Source organism: Acartia tonsa, chromosome 9 (genome assembly GCF_053477335.1).
Source record: "Acartia tonsa isolate MP-2025a chromosome 9, ASM5347733v1, whole genome shotgun sequence".
NCBI lineage: Eukaryota > Metazoa > Arthropoda > Copepoda > Calanoida > Acartiidae > Acartia > Acartia tonsa.
In genome coordinates this window covers 49,118,917-49,135,909 of record NC_137268.1, presented here as the reverse complement: position 1 = coordinate 49,135,909, position 16,993 = coordinate 49,118,917, and the positions used below count along the sequence as shown (strand labels likewise).

The following is a 16,993-nucleotide window of genomic DNA, read 5'->3' as shown; positions in this document are numbered from 1 at the left end:
AGTCTAAAGAATGAAAAATAAGACGTAGAGACAATTTTAATAATTATAGAGTGGCTTCACTACCTATAAAAAACCTTACTCAGTTTTCTTTAGAGAGTGGCATATGTTTTTTATCTGAGTTTAAACAACCTAATCCATGTTAGACTTTGGTTAGGTTATTTTAATCAACATTTGTAATGCAGGGATCTTAAGGGATAAGACAATGGACGATACATCATCCCCAATTATGAAGAAAACTGACATACTTAAAGATTTTAAACTGTTTGAACCAACAAAGCAAGTATAGATATTATGTAGTACCCAAAGTTCTAAGAATGAGAAAGTGTTGTTATAAAACTTTGGGAACTATACAATTCAATGTCAATAAAAAAACCTCTATGACTAACAGGGAAAGTTTGAACTGATATGAAATCCAATCCTTATGAATTGATCATAAATGCAAATTGAACGTGACATGCATATTCAAATTCATTTTAGTTTTAATCAAATAAAACCAAACAGTTGTAAAATTTGATTTTTAATAACCAACTAACATTAACTAAATACAATAAATTACAAACAAAAATTAATATTTTTATACATTTATTATTAAAATATGATTTTTTGCAATTTTCTTACACAAATAAATACAATGGCATTGGTAACTACGGAGACTGCCAGGTCTGCCAGATATTTCCTGCCGCCGCCAGCAGGTTGCTGTGCATGTGACATTGTGTCCACTTCATCTACATTGGTGGGGGTACTGATGTTTGTTATCATTGTGTACCCTCTGGTTATTAAGCTCATGTCCACGTGGTCAGTATTGTTGTTTTGCAGGCGGTTTCTGGCCGCAAAATTTGTGGAGATTCTGTTGAGCTGGTACCCAATATTCTTCCAGGTATCCAGAACTTGCAGGTTGCCTGATTCTTGTTGTGCTGTCTGGAATAGTAGCTTGCGTTGCGCTCGCCTGGGTCGTGCAACTGTGTTATCCTTGGTCTGGGGTGATTGTCTTGGCTCGGTGGCAGGGCTGTTTTCATTAGATCTTAATCTTTTGGCCTGTGAATGGTAACCCTCGTCAATGGAATCGTTGTTTGGGCTGTTTTTTGGTGTTGATTGATGGGTAAGCTCTTTACTTACAATTCTAAAAGATCCTCTACGTTGAGGTGAACTTGTGGAGTGTTTTCTAGGAGTTTTCTGTTGGGGTACAACATCTGGAAGACAAGGGGCAGTAGTGGTAAGTGTGGATTGATTGACATCCAGCACTAGATCGGGCAGGTTTGATGTCAGCTGCTGGTTGCGGCTGCGTAGCGGCGAAGCCGCACATGTAGGTGTGATGGGGCTGGGTGTACGGGATGGCGGTGGGATTTCCTCATAGGCGACGGATAAATCCGCCGAAATTTCGGCGGGATTTTCTGGTTCTTTGGCTTCCATTGCAATGTGACATGTGGGCTGATAAACAGGTTCCAGCAAATCTGGCCGAACTGCCGATTTATCTAATGACGTCATGCTACTGAGTGATGTTATATTCTCAATCACTCTATCATCATCATAATTATTATCACCAATAACAGTTATACTATCACTACTATAGTTATCATCATAATCAACACTGGTATTATTGTCTGCATGATCAGTATTGACTGCACTGAGGTTGCGGGTTTGAGCCTCTGTAAGGGCTGTGTAGACTGCCACAAGGTCCAGTAGGTGTTGTTGGGAACTGTAACTTAAATCTTCAAATCCAATCTGAAAAATAAAAAATTATTAATTAAAGTTTATAAAAAGATAATATGAAAAATGATAAACTTGAAAAATATCTGTATATTTTTATTTTCTTTTAAGTTGTAAAAGATAGACTAAAACCTGCAAAAAGTTTTACCTGGTTTCTGACTGAAGCAAGTGGACTTGTAACTGCATTGGCCCTTTTTTTCTGTGCATATCTTGGCTTGCTGAACACAATCGCCATTTTTCTTGAGAGTTTTTTATATTTGAATTTTAACTAGAATTGTCTTTTTTTGATATTTTATATCATAACTTTAATGAACTTGTTGTATTATAGTTCTACGCGGTTTAGAACACTAGGCTTCGAACACAATGACACATGAACATACGTCCGTTGCCTCCGGCGGCTTCTGCTAATCTAAAGTGTAAAACCAAAAGAAAACAGGAAGGGTTGATGATATGTGTGTGTGTGTGTATCTTCCGAAAGGATGACCGAAGGTGCGGTGAAAATGTTTGTAACTTATCCGTTGCTAGACACGGGCTTTCCCGTTATAATGACCCGCAATATATCTCACCCCCCCCCCCCCCTCCCGCTTCCAACTTACGCATATACAGTAGCACGAGTGTACGCATGGGAAAGAGGATGTTCATGCAAGGGGTTAGGGGAAATATTATACATCACCAATATCGGGATCAAAAGTAAATTTTAAATGGTAAGGCGGGGGGGGGGGGGTTGATTGTCCCGTGTCAATTGTTAGGTGTGTGTTACACTTACACTTATATTGTTCGGAGAAGAGAGGGGGGGGACTTTAGTGGATTTAAAGCAACGGGTGTAAAGAGTGATAAACTTACACCCCCCCCCCCCCCGTGGGGGAAAAACAGAAGGGCTTCCGGTTAATTGAAGAAGGAAGGGTGGGGATGTTTATATTATCAGGGGAAGTTGGAGAGCAAAAGTTCATGAGTCTGTCTGTGTGTCTGCACTGCTCACTGAGTGCAATATAGTACCCACCTTTATCCCCCCCCCCCCCCCAATTATTATCCTTTCTCTTTATAAGTAGAGAAATGGTATAAAATCAAGTGCTTTACTTAAGACAATTATATATGTATACATAATCTATCTTGGCATCAAAAGGTTAGGCTATGGGGGGGAAGTTTCACCCCCCCCCCTTTCTCATAATTTCTATGCTTCTGTTATATCCTGGCTTCAAAAGTCTATTGGTTTCTGTTGATTATTAAATAACAAGCATGACAAAATCTAAATACTAAATGTAAAACTAAGGCTTTCTAAAAACCTAGGGATATCTAGGGCTAAGTATATTGGCTATAAATTGATGTACATTCTTAATTATGATAAAAAATTACCCATTCTGTAGATTGAAATAATTGGTTGAAAAGTTTAAGGAACCAACTATTACAGATTTAATAAAAGCACACTCTGTAAGTTTGTATTTGGGCCAAAGAATCCTGGTTAAAAAAAACTTTGAATACAAGAGTATAATTTACAATCAAATGTCCCCTCCCTCCCAGAATAAAGTTAAGTTTCATAACACTAAGACTATTGTCCTTTACGCAAAAAACACACACAAAAGTATTCTACGCGGACCTTTCTAATTACGCATTGCTGCGTAGATACATCAAAATACCACCACTTGTAGTTGAAAGCTAGAAGTACATTATCCGGAATAGCTTAAAACCATCCCACTACCTAAATTAAATAGCATAAAACCATCACAGGACCTATATGAAGCTTACCTACAACCAAGAACCCAATCGTATCTTTATTAGTTATTGAGATCTTACACCTCAGACATAAAAACCTTACTACTTACAATAGGATAGTTTTATTTGAGAAATATTAAGATATTAATATTTAAAATTGTATGTATTATAAATCTACAAAAAAGTATCAAATATTAAAAAAAAACATCTTACTTAACTTGTGGAAAAGCTAGAAACACAACAGTTTTTTATTGAGAGAAAAATCCCCTCTTAGAGTATACATATAGTAAAAGTACACAGGGGGAAAAGGGTAATACTTCAGTATGAAAGGGTAAAAAAAGGGATAATGTGCTTCTGGGGGGGAGGGGGGAGGAGGTGTAGTGACGGAGAGTTGAGAGAGGGGACTGAACTGATGTGCTATGACGCTTTCCCTGCGTCAACATGACGCAGAGCGTCATCATCACAACAAGCAAAATTTGGCGGGAAATAAGAGAGCTACTACTACAAGCTTTCTAAAGAAGAAATTAATCATTCTACCTCTCTCTCTCCCTCCTCTAATGTTTAATGGAGTTTTTAAAAATGGATGAAACATTTTACATTTTTAATTGTTAGTTTTAAGATTTATAACGACAATGGGTATAATATAATCTCACTGACTTTAACCTTAGGAAGCAAATAGGATAACAAAAAATTTTAGGTTCTTTCCCTCAAAGTGCCCTGCAAGCAAAGATTAAATTACCCACCCCCTTATTTTTCTTATTATGCCAAACTACCACGGGGGGCACTAACCCTGCAAGGTTAGAAATTGTTTAATTAAGGACATTATTTTCAAAATTTGCATAGGTTTTATCCATAGTTTACAACATCAATTATTGTACCTAGTTTTTTAAAAATCTCTAAAATACATACATACTCATACATTGAATATGTATAATAGTATCAGGGATTTTAAGGAATAGGAATATTTGTATTTGTATTCAACAAAACAAGATTTGTTAGTAGTTAAACATTCTAAGCCAACGATTTGTAGAATATCTAGGAACTTTTGGGTACCAGTATAATTTACAGTCCAATGTCCCCTCCCCTCACTGAATAGTATGCTATTCATATATAGAGGGGAATATTAAAGAGTTGTTTTAAAAATGTATTTAATCTTTTAACACTGCTTGGAGTTTTACAAAAAGATAGGATCATGGATATTTATTCAGAAAAATTATTGATAGAGCAGCTACAAGATAAAATTAGACTTTAAGGGGACATTGGACAACGTTTTATGATCGAATATGATCTCTCATACTTTGGGGACATTTATGTTAGTGCAGTGTCCAAACTTTTTCACCAACATTTTTAACCTACAGAAAAGATAGTTTGTTTGTCATAATTGTGGATGTAGTTTAATTTATCGGTCATTGACTTATCACTGAAGATCCCTTCTGACCCTCGGAGCCAATAAAACTGGTTTTAATCATATAATTTTTCATTTCACCATCCGCGTTAAGCTGTCTATAATACGATGCGATGAATAACTATTCTTTTTTTTTTGTATTTTCTGCTAAAAACTATTCCTATCCCTTTATAAGCTAGTGTCTGATATAGGCTGACATATTTGGATTAATTTTAGAAACTTTTTAAAGCAAAAACTTAACAATCATTTATCTTGAGCAATATTAGTCTTTTTAGAATAGATAAAAGTAGATTTTTGTATATTTTTACTTGTTGATTATTCTCCTGAAAACTTTATGGATCTTATGGGATAAGACAACAGACGTAAATTTTAACTCTCAATTATGATAAATAAAATTAACCCCTCTGTGAATAAATGGTTTGTTCCAACCAATCAAGATTTAATAAAAAAACATCCCATTGTTTTTCAGCTAGATAATGAAAAAACGTGTTTATATAACTTTTTTGACCAGTATAACTTACAGTCAAATAAATGTCTTATTCATCCCTGCAAAAAAGTTTAATAATCAGGCTCCCCCATTCGCTGACTTAAACCTTTATTAAATCTTTATTGGTTGATTCAAACAAGCGTTGTCCAGACTTTTCAACCCATTATTTTAATCTACAGAGTGAAAGTTTTGTTTATCATTAATGGGACATGTGCATCACTGTCTTATCCCTTAAGATCCCTGAAAATGAACAGGAAATTTAAGTTATCTAATTATTGAGGCTTGGTATTGACATTGAAATATATAAAGTTATTTCAAAATTATGCAGATTTGACAGAATACGGAAAATTAGAAGAACAGAAGAGATAGTGAATCAGAAAAAAATATTCATTTTTAGTCCATTATATACGAAACAGCGTAAAGCTCTGCCAAAAAGTGACGTCATACAATATAAGTGACCAATAAGAGGGCAGTAAAAATTTTACCATTGGTAAATTACAATTTATTGTATGACGTAATTTTTTGGAGACACTGTTTCATATATTCAAGTTTTGTTTATAAAAGTTGAATTATTTTCTAAGAATAACAATAAATATTGAGAAAAGCACTTTTTTATCTTATTTTAGGTTAAGTTAAGTCAAAATTTAAAAAGCTCCACTGAGATAAGATCTTTCAGTTTTCAGCGGAGATCAAATTGAAATATTATAAGATTCAAATCGGATTTGTAAGTTCGAGAGTTTAACAAAACTGTAAAACTGTATTTAATATTTATAACTGTATACCAATGATTTTTCAGTATAGCTGAGAACCTGTAATCCAGCTGATATTGATCGGTTTCGAAGCCATACTAGCAAAATATTTATTTAAAAAGTTTTAAAATCCCTTTCAACCCTGACACAAGAAGATATAATCTTACAAAGAAAGATAATATTAGGATAAAGAGTGTGATTGATATACAACTTACACGAAAGGTCATAATATTGATATATTTATATTTAAGAAATGTTTTTGTGTAACACAGGATTTAGCTAATTACAGGACGGATGTGGTTCTCCTTCACAGTGAAGCTTTTTGTCTAGGAAATGGGTAAAACTATTTGGGGGGAGGTCCAAAAGAAATCACCCCTGGAAAATATTATCTTTCAAGAAAATTTATTCTTTTTAAAAATGAAATTGCACGTAGGGGTCATAACCCTTTCCCCTCAAGGGCTCCTAGGGGCGTTTCCGCTATTTACAATATGAAGTAGTAAGGATTTTTTTTGTCCTTGCTTACTACTGAACCAATTAATTCTCAATGTTAGAAAGCCCAATTTCTACCTTGAATGCTTTATTCTATTTTTATCTCTCAATATTGCCAGCTTATATGCTTAATATATGTCCTTGTTCTATAATTATTGATGGAAAGTTAACATGAAAGGTCATAATATCATACAAAAATATTTAGACTTTTAGGGCAATACTCAAAGATTGGTGCAATTATGTCCATAGGTAGAGCAGCTTTTAAATAGCGAATCTGCTCTTTAATTCGAAATATACGTTCATCTGTCTGACTTCAAAGTAAGTAAGTATTGCTAAATTTTTGTGTAAAAATTAACCTTAATAGATAAATCAAGCATATTATTCAGTTAGCCCATCAATTTTTCTATATGACATTGAAATTCTGTAGGGAAATCGTAATTTTCTCAGCTGCTATCAGAGACAGAGGGCTGAAAGGTTAACTGATTATTGTTACATTATTAAAATGCTTCGCAATTTATGGATGTTGCAATCCTTGTTTCATAATAACACTTTATCGACATTGAAAATAGATTTAGGAATGCTAATTATTATTCTTTTTATTCAAATTTTCAAAATGATAGACAGTTTAACATTCTTCTACATCATTTAGAAAGAAAGGAAACAAGGATGACAACACCCTTAAAAGCGAAGCTCTTATTGGACAAACGAATACAGACTTCTGCTCAAATAATGGATGTTTGATCAAGGTACTAACGTATATAAATAAAGATAGAAATGCTTCGTATATTTTATAAAGCCTAATCATCCTATACCTAACCCATGCAGGCGATGTTAACCCTGTTGGGGCTATACCTAACCCTGCGGTGTTACCCTTTACCTAATAAAACCTGACTAATAGTAAAAAACATTACAGGATTCTTCCCCCCCCCCCTCCTTGTTTTCATTTTAGGAGGTGGGGTGTTTTTGCCGCCTCATAAAAAGATAGTTTAATTCCAACAGGGAAGTTGCAACAAAAATGTAGCATAATTACTTTTTCTTAATGACATATGACATTTTTGACAAATGTAAATTTTCTCTAATAATTGGGTGGGGCACCTTTAGTTGCCATCATAATGAAAAAAGGCATCAATGATGTTTTTTTACTAATGATAATTTTTTATGTAAGCTAAGGGTGAAGAACATTTATTAGTAAAAAATAAAACTTAATGTTTTTAATCTCTGTCAAAGATATCATATAAATGACTTTATTTCCAACAAATGACCTTTCTGGGACAACAAAAACGATTTTCTAGTTTGGAAATCTTTTTCGGTTTTGCAATTAGCGAGATATTAACGGACATACAAACTAAAACATTAATTATTTATATACAAGTGGACAAAATATATCTTGCAGGTTAAAAATAATGTTTTTTTTATATGGAAAACACATCCATATCTTGTAAGACAAAATGCTTTGTTTTACTTTTTTGATGACCAATAAAGGGCCTTATATTTTGATAAAAAGATGGCGGATCCATCTTGAAAACAGACAATCGGATTCACATCCAACTACTTTATTTCAATCCCATTAAAATAGCTTAAAACCAGTATAATGTTTTGTTTTTAAAAAAATAATACAGTTACTGTTATCTTTTTGCTTATTACAGAGATAAAGCATTCAAAAACTTAGTTGTTAGTTTTGAGCATTTAATATTTTTTTTTATACGTAGTATTTTTGCTTTGCTATTAATACAAGGACAACAACTTCCTATGGTAAAAGAACAAATATAGTTTAAGTGAAGATGCTCCATGATATTTCAGACTGACGGACGAACAGACATTTAAAATTCTGCAGTAGATTCGCTACTAAAAAAAGTAACATAACATTAATTTTTAAAAATATTAAAATAAATTCAAATAAAACCTGTAATAAATCTTGTTTTTAAAGCTAATAAATCAAAAAAACATATGATATGAATAAATTTAATTATTACAAGTTAGTTTTTACTAGGGTTAAATTTAAATATTTTTTCTATATGAAATATGCTATTCTTAATGCCTAATTAAACGTATAAGGTATAAATTATCACACTTATATTTCCGCGGATATAGAATGTACAATTATAAGAGTAAAATCAGTTTTTTTTTAGCCCCGAGGTGCCAAAGGCATGATTTTTGTAATTGGTAATAAAGTACAATTTGAAAATCACCTGTCAATTTTAAACATGAAATGATTTTAATAGTATCATTCATTTTTTTATGGTGATTCCAATGATGATTAGACACATAGTAAATAACTTTTTGTTTTTAAAAAAAGGTTCCTCTTAATTGAATAATTTATTGTCTACTTTGTCGATTTACGGAAGTCATTTAACTATAGTATAGGAATAAAAATAAAACATTGGCTTAATTTAAGCAATTTGTAATTTAAAACTCTTAGAGTTATAACAATGTTAAAAAGTAGCAAAATGTCTATCTATGACTATCCCATTACATCCATACTCTAAACTGTGCCTCTAGCATCTAGGGTCTCAGTATTGGAAGTGGAAGGAATAGGCCTAAAACCATCCTGGCTTAAATGTGAAAAAAATATTCTAAAACCATCCTGGGGCCCATGTTAAGTTTTAATGAAACCGAGAACTCATACGGTTAGTACTGTTATCATTTAAAATTGGTATTTGATAGTCAAAATAAAAAGTTGCGCTTTGCTAAAAAGTAAGATAACTTGTGATTTTGAATGTACACCTTTGAAAAGATCTTGTTGTTACTTGACGTGTTAATAGTCCTGTTCCCACAATATTTTTACAATGGATATAGGATATACGTGGATATATTGACAGGGTAAAATTTGTCGTCAATTTAGCCTGCTAATATGAACCTCATTTATTAATCAGTTTGTTCATCTAGTAGGAGGGGAGCGGATTGGGTAAAGGTGTTGGATGTGGTTTAGTTTCACTTTATCAGAGTACATGAAAATCTGGTGCAACATCCAAGTAATAATAAATCCATTTTTACACTAATTTTTCAAAAATAAGACAGTCACAGTCAACCCTAGTTATACAAGAGGTGTACATTGCATACAGAACTGCATATATTAACAAATGAAAACATTTGATATGATTTTTATATAGTTCCCTTTTAGACAATTATATATACATTCTTAGAGTACATTTTATTATTATTATTATTAGTGAAGCCTGTCCTTCTGTCGATCTGTAACCTTAATGGGTAATTTTAATTTTGCTATTATCGGTGTCTTAATTTTTTCTCCGTTTTAAAAGAACACCCGTTATGCCATTTCTAATTTCCCATATCTTTTTACTCCTCTTTTATTTCAGAAGACATAAGTAAGTATCCCCGCTTTTGAAAATAGTAAAAAAAACTTAATAAAAATAGAACAGTAAACTATAGTACATTATAGAAGAAAAAAAGGATGATTTTAAGAAAGAAGGTTAAATAAATATCATTTTATTTTATGTTAACCGAGACTAAAATTCAGAAATACGGTTTTAGAAAAGTACTTGTTAAATATATTAAAATCTAATATATGTATTATATCTATCTATTATTGTACTTGTTTTAAATATATTTAAATTTAAAGCGATAAGCAGAAAAACGACGCCTTAACAATACAGTTTTTTGCAACTTGTAATATTTACGGCTGCTTTTTGCTTTATAGAAAGTTTTATATTCGTCATTAACAGGGTTAAGGTTATTTTACAGGAGGTAGCCACTTAAATACTATCAAAGAATCTGAAAACCTAATTTGATAATGCCAAAAATTCAAAACATGAATCGCTAACCGTCTTTTAAGGCATCTTAAATCTTAATTGTAGAAAGCTTTCGCTTTCTTAAAGTACATATCTATAAGCGATATCTAAAAGAATATAGTGACATTATCAGCGGAAAAACGCTTGAAAAGGCGTGAAATTTGTTTTGAGCTATATTGACTTTGTGTGTTTTTAGAAAGCTATTTTTAAGGTGCGTTGTTTCTGTATATCTTACTTATTCCCCTCATTTATAGTTTGAGACTGAGTTATCTGTCTATCTATTTCCTATCTGAGGTGGATTCTTTAAAAAAAATAGGATCGCTGAATCGGCTATGGGCGCTACATCACTCCAAAATTGTTTTTGTAAAAATCCTCCAAAATCATATAAATAACTATTAACTATTAACAATATGTTCCTTGTTATAATGTTGCTTGTGTAAGCAGGTGCATATATTTATACTTCACGTGTTTATCTATGAAATCTATACTAGCTAATATAGTTCCCATGACATTTTGTCACTTTAAATGACATTTTAAAGGCATTTTCCCCAACTTTTTAAGCGTCATCTAAACTAGCGGATACACCACTTGCATCTAGAGGTTTTGTATTTGAAGGGGCAGGGGATTGACAGAAAATATGTCAAATAGATCTAAATTGAATCATCTTTGGGCCTATGTAAAGCTTCCATAAAATGTAGAACCAAATAAAAATGACTGATAATTTGATAATTAACATTGTGTTTGCATACATATATCTCTTAATTAAAGGCACATTGAATTAAAATTAACATTTGATAGATAATAAACAATCAATGTTGTTGTCCTGCATTCGTCTTACAATAATGCTAATACTTATATAAAAGTAACAGGATGTTTGTGAGTTTACTAACCGCTGAACTAATATGGTTATTCTTAGATCCTTTTTTTTGTGGAGAAATCGCCCCTAAAAAAAATTACTCTGCAAAATGTTTCTTTGTTACTATTAGTTTTTAAAATTGAAATCCCACCTCAAGTGCACCTAGCGGCCTCTAGGGGAGTAACCGCAATGGTGGTGATATAAAGAGCAATGTGAAAATTATATTAGACTACTATCCTAAAGTGTTATAAGCATGTTTAATACCCCATTCAAAATATTTTCTCAACAAATTCCAAATAAATAACTTGCTTCCCTTTACAAGTGTTCATACAATACACATACACAAAATTATATAGCAAAATCATAGAATTTATCAGTGATCTGAAGGGATAAGACAAATCACGATAAATTTATGTACATCCCCAATGATATACACAAAATTTTCCCTTCTGTTGATTACAATTAGCAGTTGAAACGTTTAGACACTCAACTGAATGAACCAACATATTAAAATTCAACAAAAGTCCCCAAGGTTGTTAAACCAACGAATAAGGAAACGTTATTATAAGACTTTGAGGACTAGTGTAATAAACATCTAAATGTCCCCTGGAAGGATAGATTTTGTTATATCAAAATGATATTTTGAACTTTTTATTATGAATAACTGTACAATTCCTTTTCAAATATAATGATTATAAAATATTACTCCTCTGCGGGTAATGATTATTGGTTGAAAACTTTGGACAACAATTTTCTAAATTTTCGATAAAAGTAACCAAAGTTAAAAGTCAACAAATTGCTATGAAACTTTTGCAGCTTTTTGTTGCTTCGCTATTTATAACAATTTTTGTATTTGCTACATATAAAAAGTTTGCTTCTGTATTTTTGTGGGACTACCCCATTTACCCATTCGCTAATGAGAACGTATGTTTTAACATCCAACTAAACTCAAGACTGATGAGGGTGCAATGTCCACCGAAATATATTTCAATAAATAGCTGGGAAGTATCAAGACTTTTTCACTTAGTGAATTTATCATTGAATAGTCAAACAATCAGTTTATAGCTATCTCACACATAATTCTCAGGGAGGGAGGGGACATTGTGCTGTTTATTACACTAGTCCCCAAAGTTTTATAATGTTTTCTGATTCATTGGCGTCACAAATTTGGGGACTTTCAATTTGAATCGAGAAATTTTGATTGGTTGGTTCATTAAGTTGACTATCCAAACGTTTCAACCACTAATTATAATCTACAATAGGGTTATTTTTGTTTATCATCATTGGGGATGTACATCATTTTATAGGCCATTTTCTTATCCTTATAGATCCCTGCATAATTCTAGCTGTTTCTTTTAACATGGGAGTATCCATACCCTTCGTTGAATACTGTGATATTTAGTTTTTTTTTGGTATTAAAGGTTCTAAACAAAAAAAATGTATTAGATTACTGTAAAAAGTCCTATTTAGTTTCTTGGGGTTCAAGGTTTTAAACCTTTCAAACTGTAAAATATATTTTTTTAAATAAATTATTTCAAGACCTGAAGCTAAACGTTTGAAACAAGGCAAATTAAAAAAAAATAATAGATAATTAAAAAGTCTCACTTGTCTTTCTTATTCTTTTATAGTTATAGGTTTGAAACTCCTGTGTAAGGATAAATGAAACAGTAAGTTTATATTTTGTCACGGGAAATTGGGAATTAGTATTTGTGGGTATTTATATTATTTACATTTTTATTCCCACTTACTAAATAAACTAAGGGGTGGGGTTAATTCAAATTTATTATTTGATTATGTCATTACCTTTATATAAATTTAGTTTGAGTGTAGTTTTGAAAAATAGCTCCGAACAACATAAAAAAAACGTTTACAAGATAAATTACAACTAACACTTTCATTAGCTTAGAACCCAGTAAAAGTGTCGGACTGATTATGACGTAAAATAAATAATTAGCCAATGAGAGGCCACTATAAATTTTACCATTGGTCAATAATGGCCTCTCATTGGCTAATTTTTTTTTTGACGTCATAATCAGTCCGACACTATTACTGGGTTCATTAGCTTATTATATGCAGCATTTTTGTGGGTTTTAAAGTGTTATTGAACGTTTATCTTAGTTGTAGAGTAGCATTCCTTTAACTATAGTATATTCATCTGTTTTTTTTGATGACTTGAGGTATTTTCCTGCTGTAAAATAGCAGCAAAAACCTTTTGTTACATCACATTATGAAATTATTACACAATTTAACCAAATCAAACGGATACACTTTTTATTTTGTTGTATTTTAAAAACATTGCAGAAATTCTGCATGGGAAATTGTTTTTCCATTCTTTTAATCTTATGACAGGGTCAATACGTCATGGATGTCATTCTGATATATATATCTATCTATCTATCTATCTATATATTTATCTATCTATCTATCTATCTATCTAGCTGTTTTTTAGTAAATCTGTCATGGCTGTCATTGTATGTTTGTCGTTTGTCATCAAAATGGGTGGGTATGTGAATATTTAAAAGCGAAGCTTTCCATAATTAGGGTATGTACGTCCTCCTATATGCAACGGATAGCTCTTACCGTTAATATAGGTAGTTAAAATTTTCTTAGCAATTTCAAACTATGCATGATTATTTTTGAATCAGTTAGAGATCGGTTTTTAAAACTTTGGGTACCAGTTTAATTGCCAATTTAATGTCCCCTCCCACTCTGCCCCAAAAAAATCAATAATAAGTAATATCAGTCATGCAGTTAGCGAGATCTTCCAGTATATACAGACAGACATACATATATACTGCTATATAAGGAAGTATCCTATACAAGAAAACAATTAACAATTGATACAATAATAATAAAGAGATAAACCAATTGACAACCATTAATTTTGTATTATCCTATCCAGAAAAGAATGGAACATTGAGCTGTAAATTGTACTGGTGCCCAAAGTTTTACAAGGAATTCTCATAATAGTTTGCTTTGGGTACTTTTTAAAATCTTGATTAATATGTTGGTCCAATCTTTTTAGCCAATTATTATAATCTAAGATGGCATTATTTTGTTTATAATTATTGGGGATATACATCAATTTATTGATCATTGTCTTTGTCTTATCCCTGAAGATTCCTGATAATAACTAAATCTTTCTATTTATACGTAGAATTACACACGGTTTAGTGATGGATACACATAGATTCTATCTATTTGTACATGACTAGCAGCTGCGCCTCTAGTATAAACGAACTCAAGAAAGGTGGTTGTAGAAAATTAGCGTAAACCATTCTATTTGGATCTTTCGAGACAAAAAAAAACTTACTACTTTACAAAATATGATTATCTTAAAATAAAAAGTATTCTTTGGAAAACAGCAAAATCTAAAATTAGCTAATAATTGTATACAAAAACATGAAGTAGAGGAAAAGAAACTTTAATAAATGTAGGGAGGGAGGAAACATTTGACTGAAAAATATAATGGTCAGTCACCAACATTCGTTGGCTAAAAATTTGAGGATAATTTCATGAATAATTTTAATTTTCAAATGCGGTATATTGTTTATCCTAAATGGGGGTGTAAATAAATTTTTCATCCATTATCTTATCCCATAAATTTCTATGCTTCAATTAAATTTAAGGATTTAGCACCCCTCCCCCCGACCTCCATTTTCCCCAACCCCTACCTATATAAATATTTAATCCTCCCCCTTAAGAAAATTGTAATAATAAAAGACCTCCTTTTAGTTAGATTCCAAATAAAGAACGCTGCCATTTAATTATACCCCCCCCCCCATACAATTGTTCCTTTGCCCACTAAAGATTGAATTAATAACCCTCTTCCCCCTTCTTCTGATAATCTATAGAAACTCCTCCCATTTAAACTAGAGTCTCCTCCCTCTTTAACAAATGTTCAATTGTTATCAAGTCAAATAAATAATACCCTTAATCCCCTCTTTTATCTACCCGTTAAGATCAACATTTTAGTTCACAATTAACGCGCTAGGTGATACATTTTTAAACTAAAAAGACTTATAAGAATGTGTAAATTTCAATATCATTCATTTGAAATCTATTTAGCATTTATTTTCTAGATTAATGAGATCTTTTTAATTTAATAGACTTTTAAAGTTGAGAAGTAGCATTATTAAAAATAACAAAAATAAATTACAATATGGGACTGTACAGGAGTTATCAATCCTGTACGGCGTAAGTACGAATTCAGCCCATTTTCTTTAGGCTCAAAACTCTAGTTGTGAATGAGCCAATTATCATTACGATATACAGTGTGTTTTTATTATGAGAACTTTATTTAAAGCAATTTCACCCCACTTATAGGTATCAGAATTTTATGATTATTGGCTTATTTTTCTTTGTTTTTTAATGCAATTAATAGAACAACAAAAAAATATTTCAGTTTTTATTTAAAAAGTACAGTCAAATCTAAAATTCAAAACTTAGGTTTCAGCATCTAAAAATGCTTTTAGCGCATTTTTCTTATGCTCAAATATTCAACCTTCTGCAAGAATGGCTGCTTAACACTTGAAAGTTGAGATATAGAGCTAAAAATGTATACAGGTACTATTAGGGACATGTACTAGAACATATCAAAGTTTAAAGGTCATATCTAAACCAGGGAGGGAGTACTGGCCCCCCAAAGTTGACTACGGAAAATCAAATTTTTTCCTTGCAAAGGCTAGAAGATTTAGGCATAAGAAAAATGCGCTAAAACCATTTTTGGATGTTGACACCTAAGTTTTGAATTTTAGATTTTACTGTACTTTTAAAATAAAAACAGAAATATTATTTTTGATTTTCTATTAATTGCATTAAAAAACGAAGAAAATAAGCCATTAATCATTAAATTCTGATAACTATAAGTGGGGTAAAATTGCTTTCAAAAATATTCTCATAAAAAAAACACACTGTATATCTTATTTTAGGCAAGTCAGATTAAGCTTCATTTTCAATGAATCCAACCCAGTTAACGGTTTGTAACACATTGCCCACAGAAACATAAATAAATATTATTTGGATACATATTTAATTCTTAATCCAATGGATGTAAAACAGAGGTGGATTCTATTAAAACTTTTGCATTCCCTATCATTGTAAAAGCAAATAGTTGAAACTCTTTAATTTGAAAAATAATCCTATCATATAAAGTAGTAAGCGTTTTTTGTCTGTCCCGAAGGATCTTGATACCGCTGAACCGATATTGTTCTCCTTTACAGTGAAGCTTCTTATAGACCCTGGAAAGGTTTTAAACTATTTTCTTCACCCCCCTCTCCCCTAAAAAATATTTTTAAAAAAAATCTTTTGAAACTCAAATTTAAAATGAGATAAGGTCGACTTTTCCCCTTCCTACCTTAAGTGCCCCAAGAGGCTTCTAAGGGGCGAAGCCGCTAGTATTAGTACAAACTAGTAAAATCAATTTAGACTACAACTTAAACATTTCCCTAAAAGTTAATTGTTCATGGGAATAGGATATATTGAGTGGGGAATGCTCTGACTAATTGACATGTTATTCCGTTCTTAGTCTTGACCAATTTTATCAATCAACATATTATACTCAACATGATTTATTACAATAGTATATAAACAAGAATGACAGTATCCATAAGTAGCTTAACTTCCCCCTGACACTGAATTCAATGAACTAAATAATCAAAATTCAATGAGAGTCCTCAAAGTTGTTGAGTCAACAAATAAGAAAACGTTATTATATAACTTTGGGGACTAGTGTAACCCCTTTCACACAGGAACCAATCATTAATTAAATATTTGTTCCAGTTTGATTTGTGTTATCTTTCTCTCATCATTAAGTAAAGGAAGTTTATTTATAGGATTTCC

At 31.7% G+C, this 16,993-nt stretch overlaps 1 protein-coding gene across 1 annotated transcript; it reads right to left on the bottom strand.

The window, feature by feature from the left end:
* Window positions 1-565: 565 nt before the first annotated feature.
* On the bottom strand, window positions 566-2,118 carry LOC145327933 (uncharacterized). Its single transcript, XM_080171461.1, has 2 exons — window positions 1,856-2,118; window positions 566-1,722 (listed from the first exon to the last, which is right to left on the bottom strand). Exons 1-2 carry the CDS (start codon window positions 1,940-1,942, stop codon window positions 589-591), a joined length of 1,221 nt encoding a protein of 406 aa, XP_080027587.1. The 5' UTR covers window positions 1,943-2,118; the 3' UTR covers window positions 566-588.
* Window positions 2,119-16,993: the final 14,875 nt, after the last annotated feature.